Below are 16375 nucleotides of genomic sequence, written 5' to 3' on the forward strand. Positions count from 1 at the left end.
GGACCAAAGACTCGTCCACACTTATCTCTTTGCCTGGAACATAGACCTCCGAAAACCGATCTACAAAATGATCAAGGAAAGGCCTAATCTTAAAAAGACGGTCAGAATCTGGGTGATCTTGTGGCAAGGCTAATGCATTGTCAACAAAATGCAGCATCCTAAGAAGAAGCAAATACCGATTACTACTCATGGTCGCAGGAAATATAGCTGTTGCCATCAAGGGACTAGTAGACCAATAAGAAGCCAGTGACGGCTTCCTTATCAACCCCATCAAAAAAGTCAAACCCAAAAACTTTTTTATCTCCTCCAAATTTGTGGGAATCCACTGGGCAGCTCTAGAGTGTGGCCTAAGTCTAGCAGCGTTGTCCCTCAAATGCTGCGCCGCATACAAATTAGTCTGCTCAACAATCTCTGCCAAAAACACATCATTCATGAATAACTCAAAGAAATTGACAGACAAAAAGTTCTCTGTATTGGCGCTACACCCCGGGAGACCAGTAAAGGCAGGCAACTCTGGCTGCTCCATGTTTGGGGCAACCCAGAGATCAGGTCTTATAACGGGAAACCTTTCAGCCCCAGGTTGCTGCGCTAATGGCACATCAGTGTCCTCCTCTAAAACAGGCCCTTCATCTGCACTGAGTGTGGCTTCCTCATCAGAAGATTCCCCTCCAACAGAAACATCACTGCCAGAATCTCTCACTTCCTCCTCTGCCTCAGATGCAGAGTCCGTCTCATAATCATGATCAGACAATGACTTAAAAAGCATTCCAACCACCTGCTGAGCGGTCATCCTGCGGCTAGCCATGATCTTTCCTACTAAAATTAACTGGACAAATTCACCACCAACAACCAGCACTGTGTAAGATAAGTAACAAAGTGTAGCTTTATTAGTAAGAGTTATAAACTCAAAAACTATACCGCTCACTTGCCTGAAAAAGCTTGATTCACCAGCAACTACTCTGCACAGACACAGCAATCACCAATGATATCCCACTAAAAAGAAAGAAAGAAAAGCAAATTTGAAATAAGACAAAACAAATATCATTGTGCACAAATCTAAGGACAATTTCACACACAATCCTGCATTTAGTACACCCCTACAAACATGTCATTCATGCATGGCAACAATACTCCTTTGGAGTAAATTGTTTTTACTTACCTAAAACATGCAACTATGCAAACCGCAGGTCAACCACCGCCAAAACCGCAAGGAGCCACAGCAAATAAAGCAAAAGCTTTGAACTAGAACAAAAAGGAGGATTTTCTTTTAATCACAAATGCAAATACTTCATCAGTTGACAAACACCCCACCATCAAACATTTAGAAATAGGCCCCTAAGTGGATTCTGCCATAGGGGGAGATGGACCTACTAAACAAATAGGCCTATCTGCCCCAAGGAGGGCAGAAAATACCTTTAGTAGTGTGTCCCCATGGGGAGCGACCCTTGCCCAAGGGGACAGCCCCCAAACAAAAAAACAAAAAAACACACACAACACTATCCCTGGTGCTTAAGTGGCTTCTGCCCCCCTTGGGGCAGATGGGCCTAAAAATAATAGGCTGATCTGTCCCCAAGGGGTGCAGAAATGGACTTGGTACATGTGCCCCAAAAGGGGGGGCTACCCTTGCCCAAGGGCCTCCCCCATCCACTAACACACACACTATCCCTGGTGTCTAAGTGGCTTCTGCCCCCCTTGGGGGCAGATGGGCCTAAAAAAATAGGCCCATCTGCCCCCAAGGGGGGCAGAAATGGCCAACAGGTCAATGCCCCCCTTGGGGGGGCGCCCCGTGCAATCGCAATGCGGGCAGCAGGAATGCTCAAAGAGACACCGGGGGAAAGGAAAACCCTTTCCTTTGCCTTGGTGCCTCTTTTTGCAAACCACACACCCACCGGGAAGAGAAACTCACCTCTTCCTCCTTCGCTGCACAGGAAGCAAATGGCTTCCTATGCGACGGGCACCCTGTAATGAAGTCAGCGCGCGATCGCACGCTGATGTAATTATGGGGGGATGAGAGGGCGGGGGTGGAAGGGGAAGGGTTTCCCCTTCCATCCCTGCCTTTGGGGGGGGTGGGAGGAAGCACACAGAGGGAGTGAGAGCGCTCCCTCTGGGCTGTGTGCCGAGGACGTAATGGTTATTTCCTCGGCACAGCAGCACTGTGCTGAAGGGCGTAACCACTACGTCCTCGGCACAGAACAGGTTAAACAAAAGCTCTAATGGCGCCAAGCAAATGAAGCATGTCATCACAACCCTCCCCAAAAAAGTTCTCTTGTCTCTTTCATCCAAACATCCATCTATTCATCTTTTCTCCCACTTGCTGATATCCACAATTTTACCTTTACGTTCTGTCACCCATTCATTCTTTCACCTATCATACAGTCTTTCTCCATTCCATCTGTCCAACCATCCATATCCAAACCTATATATCAACCTCCAAACCTAGCCATCCACCCGTTCACTCTTCCATCTCTCCATCCACCCTTTAACTCATCCATCCATACTTTCACTCCATCCATCAATCCATCCAGCCAGCCTTCCTTTCACTCATCCAACCTTTCACTCATTCATCCAATCATCCATCCTTTCACTCATCCTTACAATCAACCACTCATCCATTTACCCTTTCACTCATGCATCCATCTACTCACTCATCCATCCTTGTTTTCAATCATCTACCCACCAATTCACCCTCCTCTTCACCCATCCATTCTTTCACTCATCCATCCACCCTTTCATCCATCTCCATTACGCTCATCCATTCTTTATCCATCCATATTTTCTCTCATCTATCCACCCATCCTTTCACTCCATTCATCCATCCTTTCACTGCATCTGTCTATCCTCCCTTTCACTCATTCCATCCATTAATCCAGCCATCCTACCTTTCACTCATCCACCATCCTTTCACTCACTCCATCTATCTATCCATTTATCCTCTCTCGTCATCCATCCACCCTTTCACTCATCCATCCATTCTACCTTGCACTCATCTTTCAATTATTTCACTCATCAAGCCATCCTTTCATCCATCATCCACCCTTTCACTCATCAATCCTTTCAAACATCGTTTAAATCTATCCATCCATCCATCCATCTACCCATCCAAAATTTCACTCACACATTGGTGCATCCATCTTTTTACTCATTCACTCCCCTTTGTCTGCTGGATTCCATAAAGAAGAGACCCATCAAGAACTTCATCCCTCTGTTGCTTCTAACGTTATGGGATGAGGACATCCCAGCATCCATCCTTTAACTCATCCCTTCATCCATCCTTTTTAATCAATCAATCAATCCAAAAAAAAATCTTGAGCGCCCTACTCACCCGTGAGGGTCTCAAGGCGCTAGTGGGGGGGGTGAGGGGGGTTTACTGGTCGAACAGCCATGTCTTGAGGTTTTTTCTGAAGAGTAGGAGGTCTTTGGTTTTGCAGAGGTTGGTGGGGAGGAAGTTCCAGGTTGTGGGGGCGACATAGGAGAAGGCCCTGCCTCCTGTGGTGGTTCGATGGATGCGGGGGACTGTAGCTAGTGCAAGGTCAGCTGATCGGAGGTTGCGGGTGGGAGTGTGGAAGTTCACTCTTTCGTTGAGGTAGGTCGGGCCGGTGTTGTGGAGGGATTTGTGTGTGAGGATGAGGATCTTGAAAGTGATTCTCTTGTCTATGGGGAGCCAGTGAAGAGATTTGAGGTCTTGTGAGATTCATTTGTGGCGGGGGAGGCCAAGAACGAGGCGTACAGCTGTGTTCTGGATTCTCTGGAGTTTGCGTTTGAGTTTGAGTGTGGTGCTGGTGTAAAGGGCGTTACCGTAGTCATGTCTGCTGCTGATGAGTGGATGGGTGACTGTCTTCCTGGTCTCTTGGGGAATCCATTTGAAGGATTTTTTTAGAGTGCGGAGTGTGTGGAAGCAGGAGGAGGTTAGTGCATTGATTTGTTGTGTCATGGAGAGGGAGGGGTCCAGGATGATGCTGACGTTGCATGCGTGGTTTGCGGGGGTGGGTGTAGGGCCTAGGGCGGCGGGCCACCAGGAGTCGTCCCATATGGTTTTGTTGGGGCCGAAGATGATGATCTCGGTTTTGTTGGAGTTAAGCTTGAGGTGGTTAGTTTTCATCCAATTGGCGGTGTCGAGGAGAGCAGCTTGTAGGTTGGTTTTGGCAGTGGTGGGGTTGCGGGTGAGGGAGAGGATGAGTTGGGTGTCATCTGCGTAGGAGAGGATGGTGATTTTGTGTGGTTGGAGGATGTTGGCTAGGGGGATCATGTAAATGTTGAAGAGTGTGGGGCTGAGGGAGGACCGTTGGGGGATTCTGCAAATCATCCATTTTGTCACCCGTTCATTCCTTTCACTAATCTATCCATCCTTTCTTATCATCCATCCACCCTTTCAGTCATAGAGCATCTCACCCTTCCATTCATCCATCCCCCTCGCTTTCACTCATCCATCCATTCACTCACTCATCCACCCTTACATCCATCTTTTCATTCATTCATTTATCAACCCACCCCTTTCACTCACCCATCCACCCTTTCACTCAGACACCTATCAATCAGACTTTTCACTCAATCAAGAATCCACCCTTTCATGTTATTAATGCACCATTGTCTGTCGAGCTGCTGAGAGAAGAGGCCCATTAAGAACTCCACCCCTGCTTTATCTGTACCACAGTGGGGGAGGAGGTCACGATGTCCCTGCTTCCGGCTCTCTCTAGGGTGTCTTTGGCCTTATGGATGTGCGATGGGCCCAAGGTGGACCTCCACTGGTGGGGCCTCTCTAAGTGCCAACAGGCCTGTTCTGGTTCATGCATCTACTTCAGTCCCAGGCTCCATGAGTGTTTCTTCTCTATTGCAGCTGATGCCAAATCCACTGGCACTTACCAAGGTCTTCATCCTGTTCCTAATTCTCAGCGAGTTCCTAATTATGTCATCCTGTGAGATCACAAAGGTGTATCAAGTCAATTTTCAACAGACTCTAATGCTTGACCTCTGCCTCCTCACCAGCACTAACAGAGACTGTGTACCGTATTTGTATCTGAATCTGAATCTGAATCTGACACAGTTCAGGGTATGCAAAATGATTCCCATGACACTGATGAGGACAAGCGAGTGGACAACTAGCTCCCCCTCTCTATAATGATCATAGGCTCTAGCTGGATTTACAAAGTGCTAGGGGGCTAGATACATCCTCAGAGCTGAGCTATACTCGCCACCTAGACCCCCAATGGAAGAAAGTCCTCTTTTGTAGCAGTTTTGAAAAGGGTAGCAAAAGGGTTTAATTTACAGTTGCCTACCATTGCAACCACAGCAAATGGCCATATTGAAGAGGCCCAGTCGGTCCAAGACCAGTCTTGGGTTGCTTGTGTTCGGACTCACAGAAGACCTGGCTTGGCATTTTGGGCTGGACTGTTCTAATTGGAGCAGAACCACGATTCATTTGCATATGACTAGATCTACTCTGAGGTGGCATGGTGAGCAAAAGAAAGATGGGCTGGAGTGCTACACCGAGCGATTGCCATTGGTTAGATGTATTGCTATCATACTCCCATCATCTTTTGTGGTTTTTAGGCATCTGTGATGGATATGCCCTTTGAACCTTTAGACTCTTTAGGGAGAAGTATGATGAATAACGTGAGGGCAATCAGGCATGGCACAAGCCTTAGAACTCTTTTCTCCCACCAAGCAGTTCCATCGTAAGATCAGATGTTTTGATGCTATTTTATGGGGTTAGCTTATGACAACACCAGTCTTCACAACAGGGCAGCAGGCCCAGTCCTTTCAGTGCAGAGGTCATTTGGCGGCCAAGGCCGTTAGCACCAGTAGGGACAGCTCTCCTCAACCTCTTTCTCCAGTGCTGTGTGCATTACAAACTAACACAACTAACCTCTACCAAAAATAAATATAGCAGAAAATATAAGTGAAAAAAGTAAAATGTAGCAACCTAGCATTGGCTCCTAAAGAGCCATATCAATCACTGCTGCTAGCAAGGACTTTTAATGTCATACAATAATTATTAAACAAAGATCAGGCTCACACTTGTTTCACTAAATGGTGGTCCACCGCATGGAAAGACAGAAGGCATGGAGAATGAAGACAAAATGGTGGTTAACTACATAGCAGGAAAGATCGAGGCATAGAGAATAAAGACAAAATGTCCATCTACGACATACCCACTAGGTTTCACATAATGTTGCACGACACAATGGTCTGGAAAGGCAAAGGGAACATGGCTGCATCCATTGCTTTCTGTTGCTGGAGCCCTTTCTTCCCCTCTAACAAACACTTGCAGCATTGCAGGGGAAGGATTGCACAAATATCCATTATATTTCCAAAATGTTTCTGGGCCCATCTGAAGGCCGACACGCCACCAATAAACATAATACTGTATGTATCCTCACATACAAAGACACTACCCTTGTAAACAAGTTAAAAGAAAATGCATTCTGTGCTAGCAATTTATCCCAACTGCCCACTCAGGTTACAAAGTAAACTTGAAATATCAGTGCCTACAGTTAACAACTTTTGCTTGCATTCAGTTCGAGCATGTTGTTCCTGTGCTACTGCATTAAGATTTTTTTTAAACGTAATCTTGTATACATAATATGCGGTAATAGTGAAGCCTCATGCCTGACACATCACAAATCTAATGGAAAATGCTGAGATTACTGAAGATTATGCCAGCATAGATGAAAGTATACCCAGGTTTAGCAACAGCATCATTGCAGAGGGGAACCTTCATAGGGCTTAGCCAGGAAACCAAGTTGTCTTTGGTTACTAGGGTGGTTGGACAGATGATGGAAAAGGTTAGGTGTGTTAAATTCAAGTGTAATCTAACCAAGTGAGGACAGGAGGGAGTATCCACAATCCATCCAGATCATCTGGGAAGATAAAACTTAGTGCTAGAGACATTCTGTCCACATACAGTATTTTTCCATGGTTAGTACAGTCAGATTTCTGCTTAGGGAACCACTGAGGCAATAAGAGATATCTCAAAGTGAGGCTTCATTGAGCACAAACTGTGAGCTGCAAAACAGTCAGCATTTGTGGAATATTCAAGAGTGATGGGGATCCCAAATGTATAGCTAACCCATGATTGAATACAGCAAGGATGAGAAGAGGGGTGAAAGGGATTTTCAAATAGTGGGAGGAGCCATTGAAAGAGTACCCTGTGAAAATAAGGTGTTGCAGGTAAGCCATTGAGATGGGCATGGCTGCTCCAGGCAGTTAAGTTATCTGCATGGAAAGAATGGTGCACAGAGAAAGTGGGGGAAAGAAGTGGTTGGGTAGAGTAAAGCCAGCCTGGCGAAGGGAAGGAGAAGAGAAGTGTGGAATGGGGGCCTTTATGCCATTTACAATCAGTGAGGCATTACATGTGAAGAAAGTGGGAGAAGAGCTGGGTGGATGGTAGCAGTTACACTGCAATCAATCAAGGCAGATTGTGGCAGGGCCCAGAAAATGTATGCAGATGTATGTTCGTAATTCCAATGCGAATTGGTTAGGAGGAATTCTGTACAAATAAGGGTGGAAGAGAGCAGGGTACTCACTTTAATCAGTAAAGCAAAAAGCAACAATAAGGCCACTGTTCTCTCAAGCAGTGTAACACGACTTTACACCCTATCAGGCTCTGATTTATTTCACTTCGACTCCTAACCCCGGTTTTATCAACTCTCTCTCTAATCTACCACTTCCTGTCGTCTCCTGCTCACTGCCTTATCTCTCCTGCTCACTCCCTTATCTCTCATGCTCACTTTCCTAATCCCTCTCTATTTGCCAGCAAGAAGCACAAGGCCAGCCACATCCAACCGAATACTGCTTCATCAAGTGTGATACTAGCGTTTTTGAGGAACATTCACACGGCTCATTCCTTCGTCTCCCTATATTGTGCTCACCAATCTTGTCTCTCCCGTGAGTCCTCGTTTCTTTCTCTCTTGGCCCACCTTGTTGATTTACGGCCTCCTTAGGCCCCCACTATGCAAAATCCCAGCACAACTTACCATATCATCAGGGCCTTCTCAAGGTGTTTTTGCACCCAAGAGAGACACATTTTATGTGCCCCTTGCCCCTTTTAGGTCTGTCTTGTATCAATCTTTTGTTCTAAAAAAAGAAAAAGCTTAAAGAGGGACTTTTAGCCCGCCTATTACTTACAATTGGTACTTTTAGCTCACCAATCACTTAGAATTGATTAGCTGCATTGTGTCTCATTTCCTTGCTTCTCATTTGTCAGTGCATCAGTTTCATTTCTTCTTAGGGCATTGGCCCCTTCAATGGAGCATGAACTAAGTACTGATTAATTACTTTATTAGTGTACTTCCCTTGCTCATGCTCAGATTGAGGTTCTTTTTAGGTTGAGCATTCGAGGCCTCTTGTATATACTTTAGTATATACTTCTATACTTCTTTGTGGGGTCTCTGCTATTCACTGGTTTGTTTCAGTGTCCTTAAAAAATTCTTGCTTGCTAGTGGTCAATCCTTGCAAATTGTCCTACCTTTTCCACAGTTGTACACTCCCCTGGAGCATTGCCCTAGTACTTGTACCCTTCCACTTGTGCCTATGAAGCATGTGCTTAGGGATTACTTTGTTCAAAGGCTAATAGCATTTGACCAGAGCGCTGGATGCTTCAGTGGCCCCAGTCTGTTTCTGTTAACAGGGCTCTAGTCTATTATTTACTTTTCATCTGCAGTTATGTGTGACTTTGTTTATTCCATTCATTACTCTCCCTTGCACATTTTCTGTTCTTGCATTACAATGCTTGTTCCTTTTGTCTGTCTCTGTGAGCTCTCAGCAGCGCTTTGAACCGGCTGATTATGTCAACTGTTTTACTTTTTATTTTCAGTTTGTGGCAAGAAAACGCTAATAGCTGAAACTCGAGCGAACACGAGAGCTATTGCAGTTCAAATGCTTGTTTTTCTTTGCTTCCTGCTTGTTTGCATCTGAAAGAGCCTGTTCCCTGAGTGGTTGTGTTTCTACTAGCTCCGAGCTTTTCTGTAGCAGAGCTGTAAATTGCGGTCTTATCTCGGATTTCAAAGTGAGAGGATTTCCCGTCCCTCAACCCCCCTCCCTGCATCAGCCATTTCCACACCCTTTGAGGTCCTTTCTTCGACCCCCCATTGTGTTTGTTTGTAAACTGCGAGATGCAGCCTGGTCACGAGGGAACATGCAGCATGTGCTGTGGAAAGCTCCAATTATTTTGCAGGAATGTAATCCCAAAGCAGGCATTAGGCTAACCGTTATTCCACAGCAGGCCACATTTCTCCCTTTGCCCCAGCTTCCTGTGACTGAGGTGCTGTGAAGAGACGTAGTCACAGTGTTTTATCATCTCGTCAGAGGCCCGCTCTTCTCTGCTGCGAGCCAAGAGTTTTGCAACCCACCCGTGCCGTTATTGAAAATACCCGGCTTTAGATTCACCTTCGTGGTGACGTGACAGTGTGGCCTGGGTCAGTTGGAACTGTCAGTCTCCAAAAAACGCTGAAGTTATATTGCCCCAATTACGATAATGCCCCAAAGATTGCTAGTGCAGTGCTGCAGGCTAATAGCGGGAGGCCACCATGGGTCTCTTCAAATACATCTTTTATGAACTTTCTTTTTTGTATCTCCCCTCGCTGACGGAGAGAGTTTTCATGCCACAAAAAATCAACATTTCTAATATGAAAGGGATTCGAAACAATTAGAAGCTTTTTTAAATGTGCATTACAGTCTGTTTGACATAACCTCAGTAGGGCCAAATCCATGCCAGATTCTCAGGATAATCATCCACTACATAAAAATCACTATATGACCATGTTTTCTTTGTAGATATCATGAAATGTGTCCCATATGCAGCCATGCTTGAGCTTCTTTGAAAATATTTTAACTAGGGTGAATATAGCGCTAGTATGGTTTCATAGAGCTTTCCTAGTCTGGTGCCCTTTTTGTACGTTTCTGGCATTTCTGTTGACTCATTGTGGTCTGTTTGGTTGAGGATGGTTAGGTTTGTTAGTTGTCTAATTTAGTGACATAATGTTTTTGCTGTCAAATGTGAAAGTGAAATGGATTGGTTCTTACACTAGCTTTTTATTATGCTTTATGTGTGTGGTTGGATGTGGCAAATAACTTCAACATTTTTCGTTGAGCTGTGTGGTCAGTTGTCCATAGACCAGCCTATCCCAGACTTTGTTTTCTAGGCAGCACCGTTATTGGAGTAAATAGTTATAATGTGATTATGTGTGCATGAAGTTGTGATGCTTAAGGCTATGTGTACCTGTATATGGTGAACTGCATTATAGGTGCCCTCCATGTTTGAAAGGTTTCAACACATGCTATTCAGTCAACAGAGTCTGAAGTTTCCCTTTAACTAATTGCTGGGGAGAGCGCAGCAGTAGGCAAATCTGCTTAATTTGGCATGGAGTCTTTCAGTGGTGTGCGCTCCTAGGTGGTAAATAAAGAGAATATTTTCATGCTTTGCTGCAGATAGAGGAAGAAGGTAAATGGAAATGCTTTAGTTATATGTAGAGCCACTTGAATTATGTGGCAGAGAGGACCAAATTATGCGGCTGTGTTGAAAAGTCCAGTTATGCATTTACAAGGCCAATAGCTCTAACTCAACCAAATGTGAGACCTATTGCATTGCAAATGCTTGTTTACTTTTTTGTTGCTTTGCTGCTTGCCCATCCCAACTCCCTGTTGATGTTTGTTTTGTCGGAGTGTTGACCCTTGTAGCTTTTTCCATTGTGTGCTTTACACATGAGATACAGGATTGCTTATAAAAAGCGCAGACATCACAGTTAAATCAAGTATTTTGTGAATATGTAGCTGCGACAACAGCACCTGTGGGCTGGGTTGAGTGTTCATAGTCACGGTAGTGGTGTTTAATAAGCTGGGCACCAGTGTTCATGTGTCAAAAGTGATCCCCGCTCTGCAGCCCCACTGCATGTATGTTTGCCATTTGACAGAGAACACCTGCATCGTGTGACCCTTATTGGAAGAATAAAAAACTGAGAGCTCTGCTCTTTGCCTTTAGGCAAACTTCATTTTATGATGTTGTTATGAACGTCTAGCGCAAAATTCAGTACGTATTCAAAACGTATGTACATCCATTGTCACAGATCTGTGGTTGGCATGTTAACATACCATCACAACCAAACAAACAGCAGCCTCACCATCAGCAGCCACCCATCTGTAGGGGCTGAGGGGACATGCCTCCTTCCTTTTTCCAGGAAAAAAGTGGGTGTCTGTCAGACTGAACAAAGATCAGCCTAACTGACAGTCTTCTGGTTCATGTCAGGCAGCCAGGAGTTAGACATGCACTAAAGGCCCAGGCTCCTGGCTGCCTGAGCTGAACTGTGTCAGGCTGAGGATTTCAGAGTCCTGCTGGCGTGACCCATTCCGCCTGGCTAAAGAGCCTTGAGGGCCCCCCTCATGATGAGAGGGAGCATCACCAAGTGCCTCAGACCTGGACTCTTCAGTTTTAAGCCCTGAAGTGTGCAGCCCCAATTGTCAATCAGTGACATCTCGACACAGAGTGTGATGGGTTCACCCATTTCACTGACCCCATCCCACTCTGCGAAGAGATTTGGAGTGCTGTTTTCCCTCATTGGCCTTATGTCAGCAAATGAAAGTAGGCAGTTGTTCCAGCCCTCCTGGGACCTCTGAGGCTTGGGACTGCTGCCTTCCCTCTTTGGATGACCTGAGCCAGCCAATGAGGGAAGGCATCAGTCTCAACCCTATGGGACCTTCAAGTCTTTCCTGTTGGAGAGCTGCTGTTGAGGTAAGTTTTATGTGTTCATTTATTGTTCGGTGCCTGTGTTCATTTATGAATGTATAAGTATTTGTTAGTGAGTGTTTTCGAATGGGTGTGTGTGCATGTGTTAATGAATGGGTTTGAGTGAGGTGTATGTGTGCGTGTGTACCCACCCATGCAACCTCCCTTCTGAAATTACTGCCCGCCACTGCTCACTATTAATAAGTTTTGCATATCCTCAACACTTTCCCTTGGATATATCGGATTCAAACCGATGGCCAGGTGATTACACACTGATTCTGCAGCAAGCGCTCCGTCCACTGAGCTGTTTTATAGGGATGTGTATTTAATGAATCTGTGTCGTCCCCATTTGTAGTCCCAGATTCTGGATAATTGCCAGAGCTCCTGCATCTGTTTGGATTTTGGTGTGGCACAAAGCGATTGTACTAAGTCTTCCCCCTTATTATGCATTGTCAGAACTGGTTACAGCCTGTCTTTCAATGACAAGGAAATATATTCTATATTGGGTATGTTTCTAGGCCCAGCTATACCAAGTAATGTGTGAGGAAATCTGTACTTAGGTTTTCTAGAATTCAGTTCTGTATAACGTGAGGAATCCAAGGCATGTCCTACTTTTCCTGTATGCAGCCAGAAACAGGACGTAAGGAACCTGCAGGTAACCTTCAGAAGTGCACACTGGGTCTCTTTACCCTGCATTTCCCAAGTCATTCATACCTCCAGTCTCTTTGTTCACTCATAGCAGATACATATAGAGCAAAATAGCAACTACTGCATCTGACCAGTCCCAGGGTAAGATGAAAAGATGGTTGGAGAAACTCTTTTTTTAGTCGAAAAGGGACTCCGGCAGAGAACAACAGGCTTTCAATTCAACTAAAAGCTTGATTGGGTGGCACCAACATTGTTGACGCCTTCCCAGTGAGGGCAAACCTGTGCGAAGAAACCCTCCTAGGTAACACCAAATGTGTGACGTTCGCTGGACCTTTCCCATTGAGGCTTTTTTAGGATAGGACTACCACTATCCGCCTCATTTAGGAAAGGCAGAGTGTTCCCAGATTTTGATGTATATATCCTGAGAAGTTCTTGCATTTTAAGGACATATATTACAATACTTAGGATCCTGCAATTTCTCTATAAAAACCTATCCCTAATTTGATTAATATAGTCTAGTATGCCTCTAAACACTTGTAATAAAGAACTAACGTAGCTGCTCAACTGAAATAAGTTAATAAGTTTTGATGTCAGAATGCCTGCCGTCTTAGCCAGCACCCAGGGTTAAAAAGAGGTCACAGAGCATAATTACAGCCATAGCTTAAACATGAAAAAATTGAATATGATTTTCCTTCATCTGACATATTTCTCTAGAAAGAAAAAGTGATCAGCAAAAAGGAGATAATTATGGTAATGTTGATTTTTTTCACACTATAATTCACAGTAAAAATTACTAACTTTTTTGGTGTTTTATTTCCAGGAATATATAATTTCATACTTCACATAATAAGAGAGATATTTGGTCTTCAGGCTTCTTATGTATCCCACTTCAAACACACAACACTGCAGTGAGGGGCGTGAAGATCTCAAAAACATCGCTCATGTTAGGCTTCACTGTTAGGATACACTTATATTACTAGTTAGGCCTGTTCAACCTCACTTATGTTACCAGTGTCATATGTGCATAAGAAAAGGGTTAACTCCTAAACTTAAACTGAAGCATGCCATGACTGAGTCTGGTATCCATACCTTGAGCCCAAAAAGGAATCATTGCATTGAAAAGGCCAAACCTTTGCAGATTATAAATGAGGAAATGGGAATACTTTGCAATTTGTCTGTCCATTTTCCCATGGTATCATGTTTCTTTTTTTAGTTGGTGATTGCAACCTACATATAACTCGGAGGTAATGTTCTGAGGATCCTACAAAGATCTAACTACTTGGCTAATTCACGAACTGTGATATAGGCATACAAAAATCTACAGATCTTCTTGTGCTTCCATTGCAGGTCCTCGGGTATGCCTAGGAGAACGCCTGGCAAGAGTTGAGCTCTTCATCTTCTTTACCAGCCTTATCCAGACCTTCAAATTCAAGCTTCCAGAAGGAGTGACACAAATCAACATGGACTCCATCATTGGGTCCATGCGCCAGCCACATCCGTTTAAAATTTGTGCTGTCGCTCGTTAAATATCACTAGCAATTTTTCCTACCCACGAAGAGGACTGCAACATGCAATATTGTTTTAAATGATCATTGTGTTTTTATTTGTATTTTGCCTCCGCTGTATGTGTTTTTTCCAATCTCTGGCTTTTTGGACAACTTTTAGTGGTTTGAATATCAATATTATAGATCTTTTGTAGCAAAAGTTGATTACATGACATTTAACTAAGAGATTGCAAACAGTAAGTAAATGCAACCATTTTGAAATACTTAATGCTATTTTGAAATTGGCAGGTGGCCCCTTTCTTTGCCAAGTAAAGTACTCCATAGGCCTGAGGAAGAAGCCACCGGCTGAATTTAAAAATGACAGCAAATCTGGTAGTCATTTCGAAAGCATTGCCAGGAACCACGGTCGAAAAAAGTTCTTGCCAATGATTTTCGCAGTTTGGTGCAGGACTTCTTCAACTTTGAGCCTTTCACCAAACTTTTATTTTTCATTTTGAAAAAGAAAATCCTAGAAACAGGATTTTCTTTTAGGAAAAAAAAAAGATAATGCCCTCCTTGCCATGGGGGTCATCTCCAAAGGCCAAGAGGGGCATTTTGTGTTCAGTACTGTCCCTTACTTCCAGGGTTTGCTTGGACAGTTAAAACGGCTATATGCCTACCCATTCTAATTGAGCTGCCAGACATATAGCCAATTCTCTGATGGCCTAATGGTGTAAGGGCCATCTGTGAAGTTTAGCTATGGTGATGACGGAGTAGTCACTGCTGTAGCTAGACCTATGATCCACCCACATTTAGACCAGGCTGGTGGACCACTGTGTTGGCCCTGGAGGGAAAACCATCACCATTACGATGGAGTTCTCGCTCCACCAACATCAAAATTGACCTCTTAGTCTCAACTTCTCAAACTAGTTTGCAGTATAATTATCACTGTGTTGTTTTTAATTATCAGCAGCAAGCTTAGCTTTATTCAAAATACAGTTTTATTTGAGAATGTTTGCTCTGATATTTCAATGCCGTTCTTAGTTTACAGTGCCCATAATACTAGGCAGCAGTTAATGCTAGGTCAGGAGAAAATATGGGAGCCCTTTTTTGCTTTTATGAAGGAACATAAACAAAGAAAAAAATCATAACTTTTTATCATACACAAGCAAAGACCAGCACGATCAGAAAAATACTTTTTTCACTAAAGAATCTTAAAAAACATAAGTTTATTCAAAGTACTGGAGCTATTCAAATCCTACGCCATTTGACACCCAGCTTGCTTTGAAAAGTTAAAAGCTGCTCACACATTATAACCAAACAACTTTAGAAATAAAACTATTGCAGTTGTCTTGCTATTAGCCATAGCTAATTACTTTGCCCACTCACTACAGTTTGATTGTTAATTAAGTTTTAATCAATGAAAACGTCTTGATTCCGATACTTAGTCAAACTAACCAGTTGCTGAACAATAATAACTCCCTGCACCCGATTCTTTGCAAAGTTCAAGGGGAAATACAGTTTATTCTAGCTCCAAAACATATAAAGTTAAAAAAACAAAGCCCAATAATTGTTATCAGCCAGAGTTCATATGCTTTTGGGGTTCTATAATTACCCCTTCCAGAATGTATATTACACCACCCTTGTTGTCCAGTGAATCATATGTCTGCTAGATAACTGTGTGGCTTTTGACATCATTCGCATGGGAGTATTTGCTAGACTGGTTCACTTCCATTATATAAACACAGATGGTTGTGTCCAAATATAAAATTTCAGTCACACACCTCTCTTTGTTTTAGCGAGTTTCTCAGGGCTGTATGTTGTTACTCAAATGAACCCATCCACGAACACACAAAGAAAAGTAATAGATGGACTACATTTATTTGTACATAATGCGCAAACGATATCCAAATGCGTTCTCCCTGTGTGATATCCAACAAATAAAGTCTAACATTTGAGGGTGGATATTTCTTCACTGCCTACAACTCGGTGCCTCTAAGAAGAAAATGTTCTTGTTTATGTCAAAAAACTCAAACAGTTTCCTGCAAGCATTACTTCTTGTCTTTTCCATGGATTACGTTACCTCCTCTTTAAGCCCCTCAATTTCTCTTGATTTCACCTTTCAACAGATAGCATTTAGGGCAGATTGAAGAGCACTTAGCGCCTCCTTGGGCCACATTAGCATACTTTTTTCACGCTAAAGTGGCCTAACAAGCCCAAAATCGCTGCACCAAATTTACAAAGTGGTGCAATGCATGCATTGCGCCACTTTGTAACCCTGTGCGCTACATTATGCCTGGGCCAGGCATAATGGATGCAAAGGGGGCGTTCCCCTGTTAGGGGGCGGCGAAAAAATGGTGCAAAGAAATCTAATAGATTTCTTTGCGTAATTCTTTTCGCCACTTTAACTCCTGCTCAGAGCATGCGTTAAAAGGAGGTACACATTTGTTTACAATGGCCCTTGCAGGATTAGCGTCTGTGACACCGCACTCTACCTCAGCATCCCTTCTGCGCACCACGGTCAGGC

At 43.8% G+C, this 16375-nt stretch overlaps 1 protein-coding gene across 1 annotated transcript in view; it reads left to right on the plus strand.

The window, feature by feature from the left end:
• LOC138282376 (cytochrome P450 2J5-like) overlaps positions 1-16065 on the plus strand; it is a 377554-nt gene extending 361489 nt beyond the window's left edge. Inside the window, exon 9 of the mRNA XM_069219857.1 lies at positions 13712-16065. Coding sequence (XP_069075958.1) covers positions 13712-13890 — 179 coding nt within the window. The 3' untranslated portion in view covers positions 13891-16065. The remainder of the gene's footprint in view (positions 1-13711) is intronic.
• The last annotated feature ends 310 nt before the right edge of the window (positions 16066-16375 follow it).

This window comes from Pleurodeles waltl, chromosome 2_2 (assembly GCF_031143425.1).
Source record: "Pleurodeles waltl isolate 20211129_DDA chromosome 2_2, aPleWal1.hap1.20221129, whole genome shotgun sequence".
NCBI classification, from domain to species: Eukaryota; Metazoa; Chordata; class Amphibia; order Caudata; family Salamandridae; genus Pleurodeles; species Pleurodeles waltl.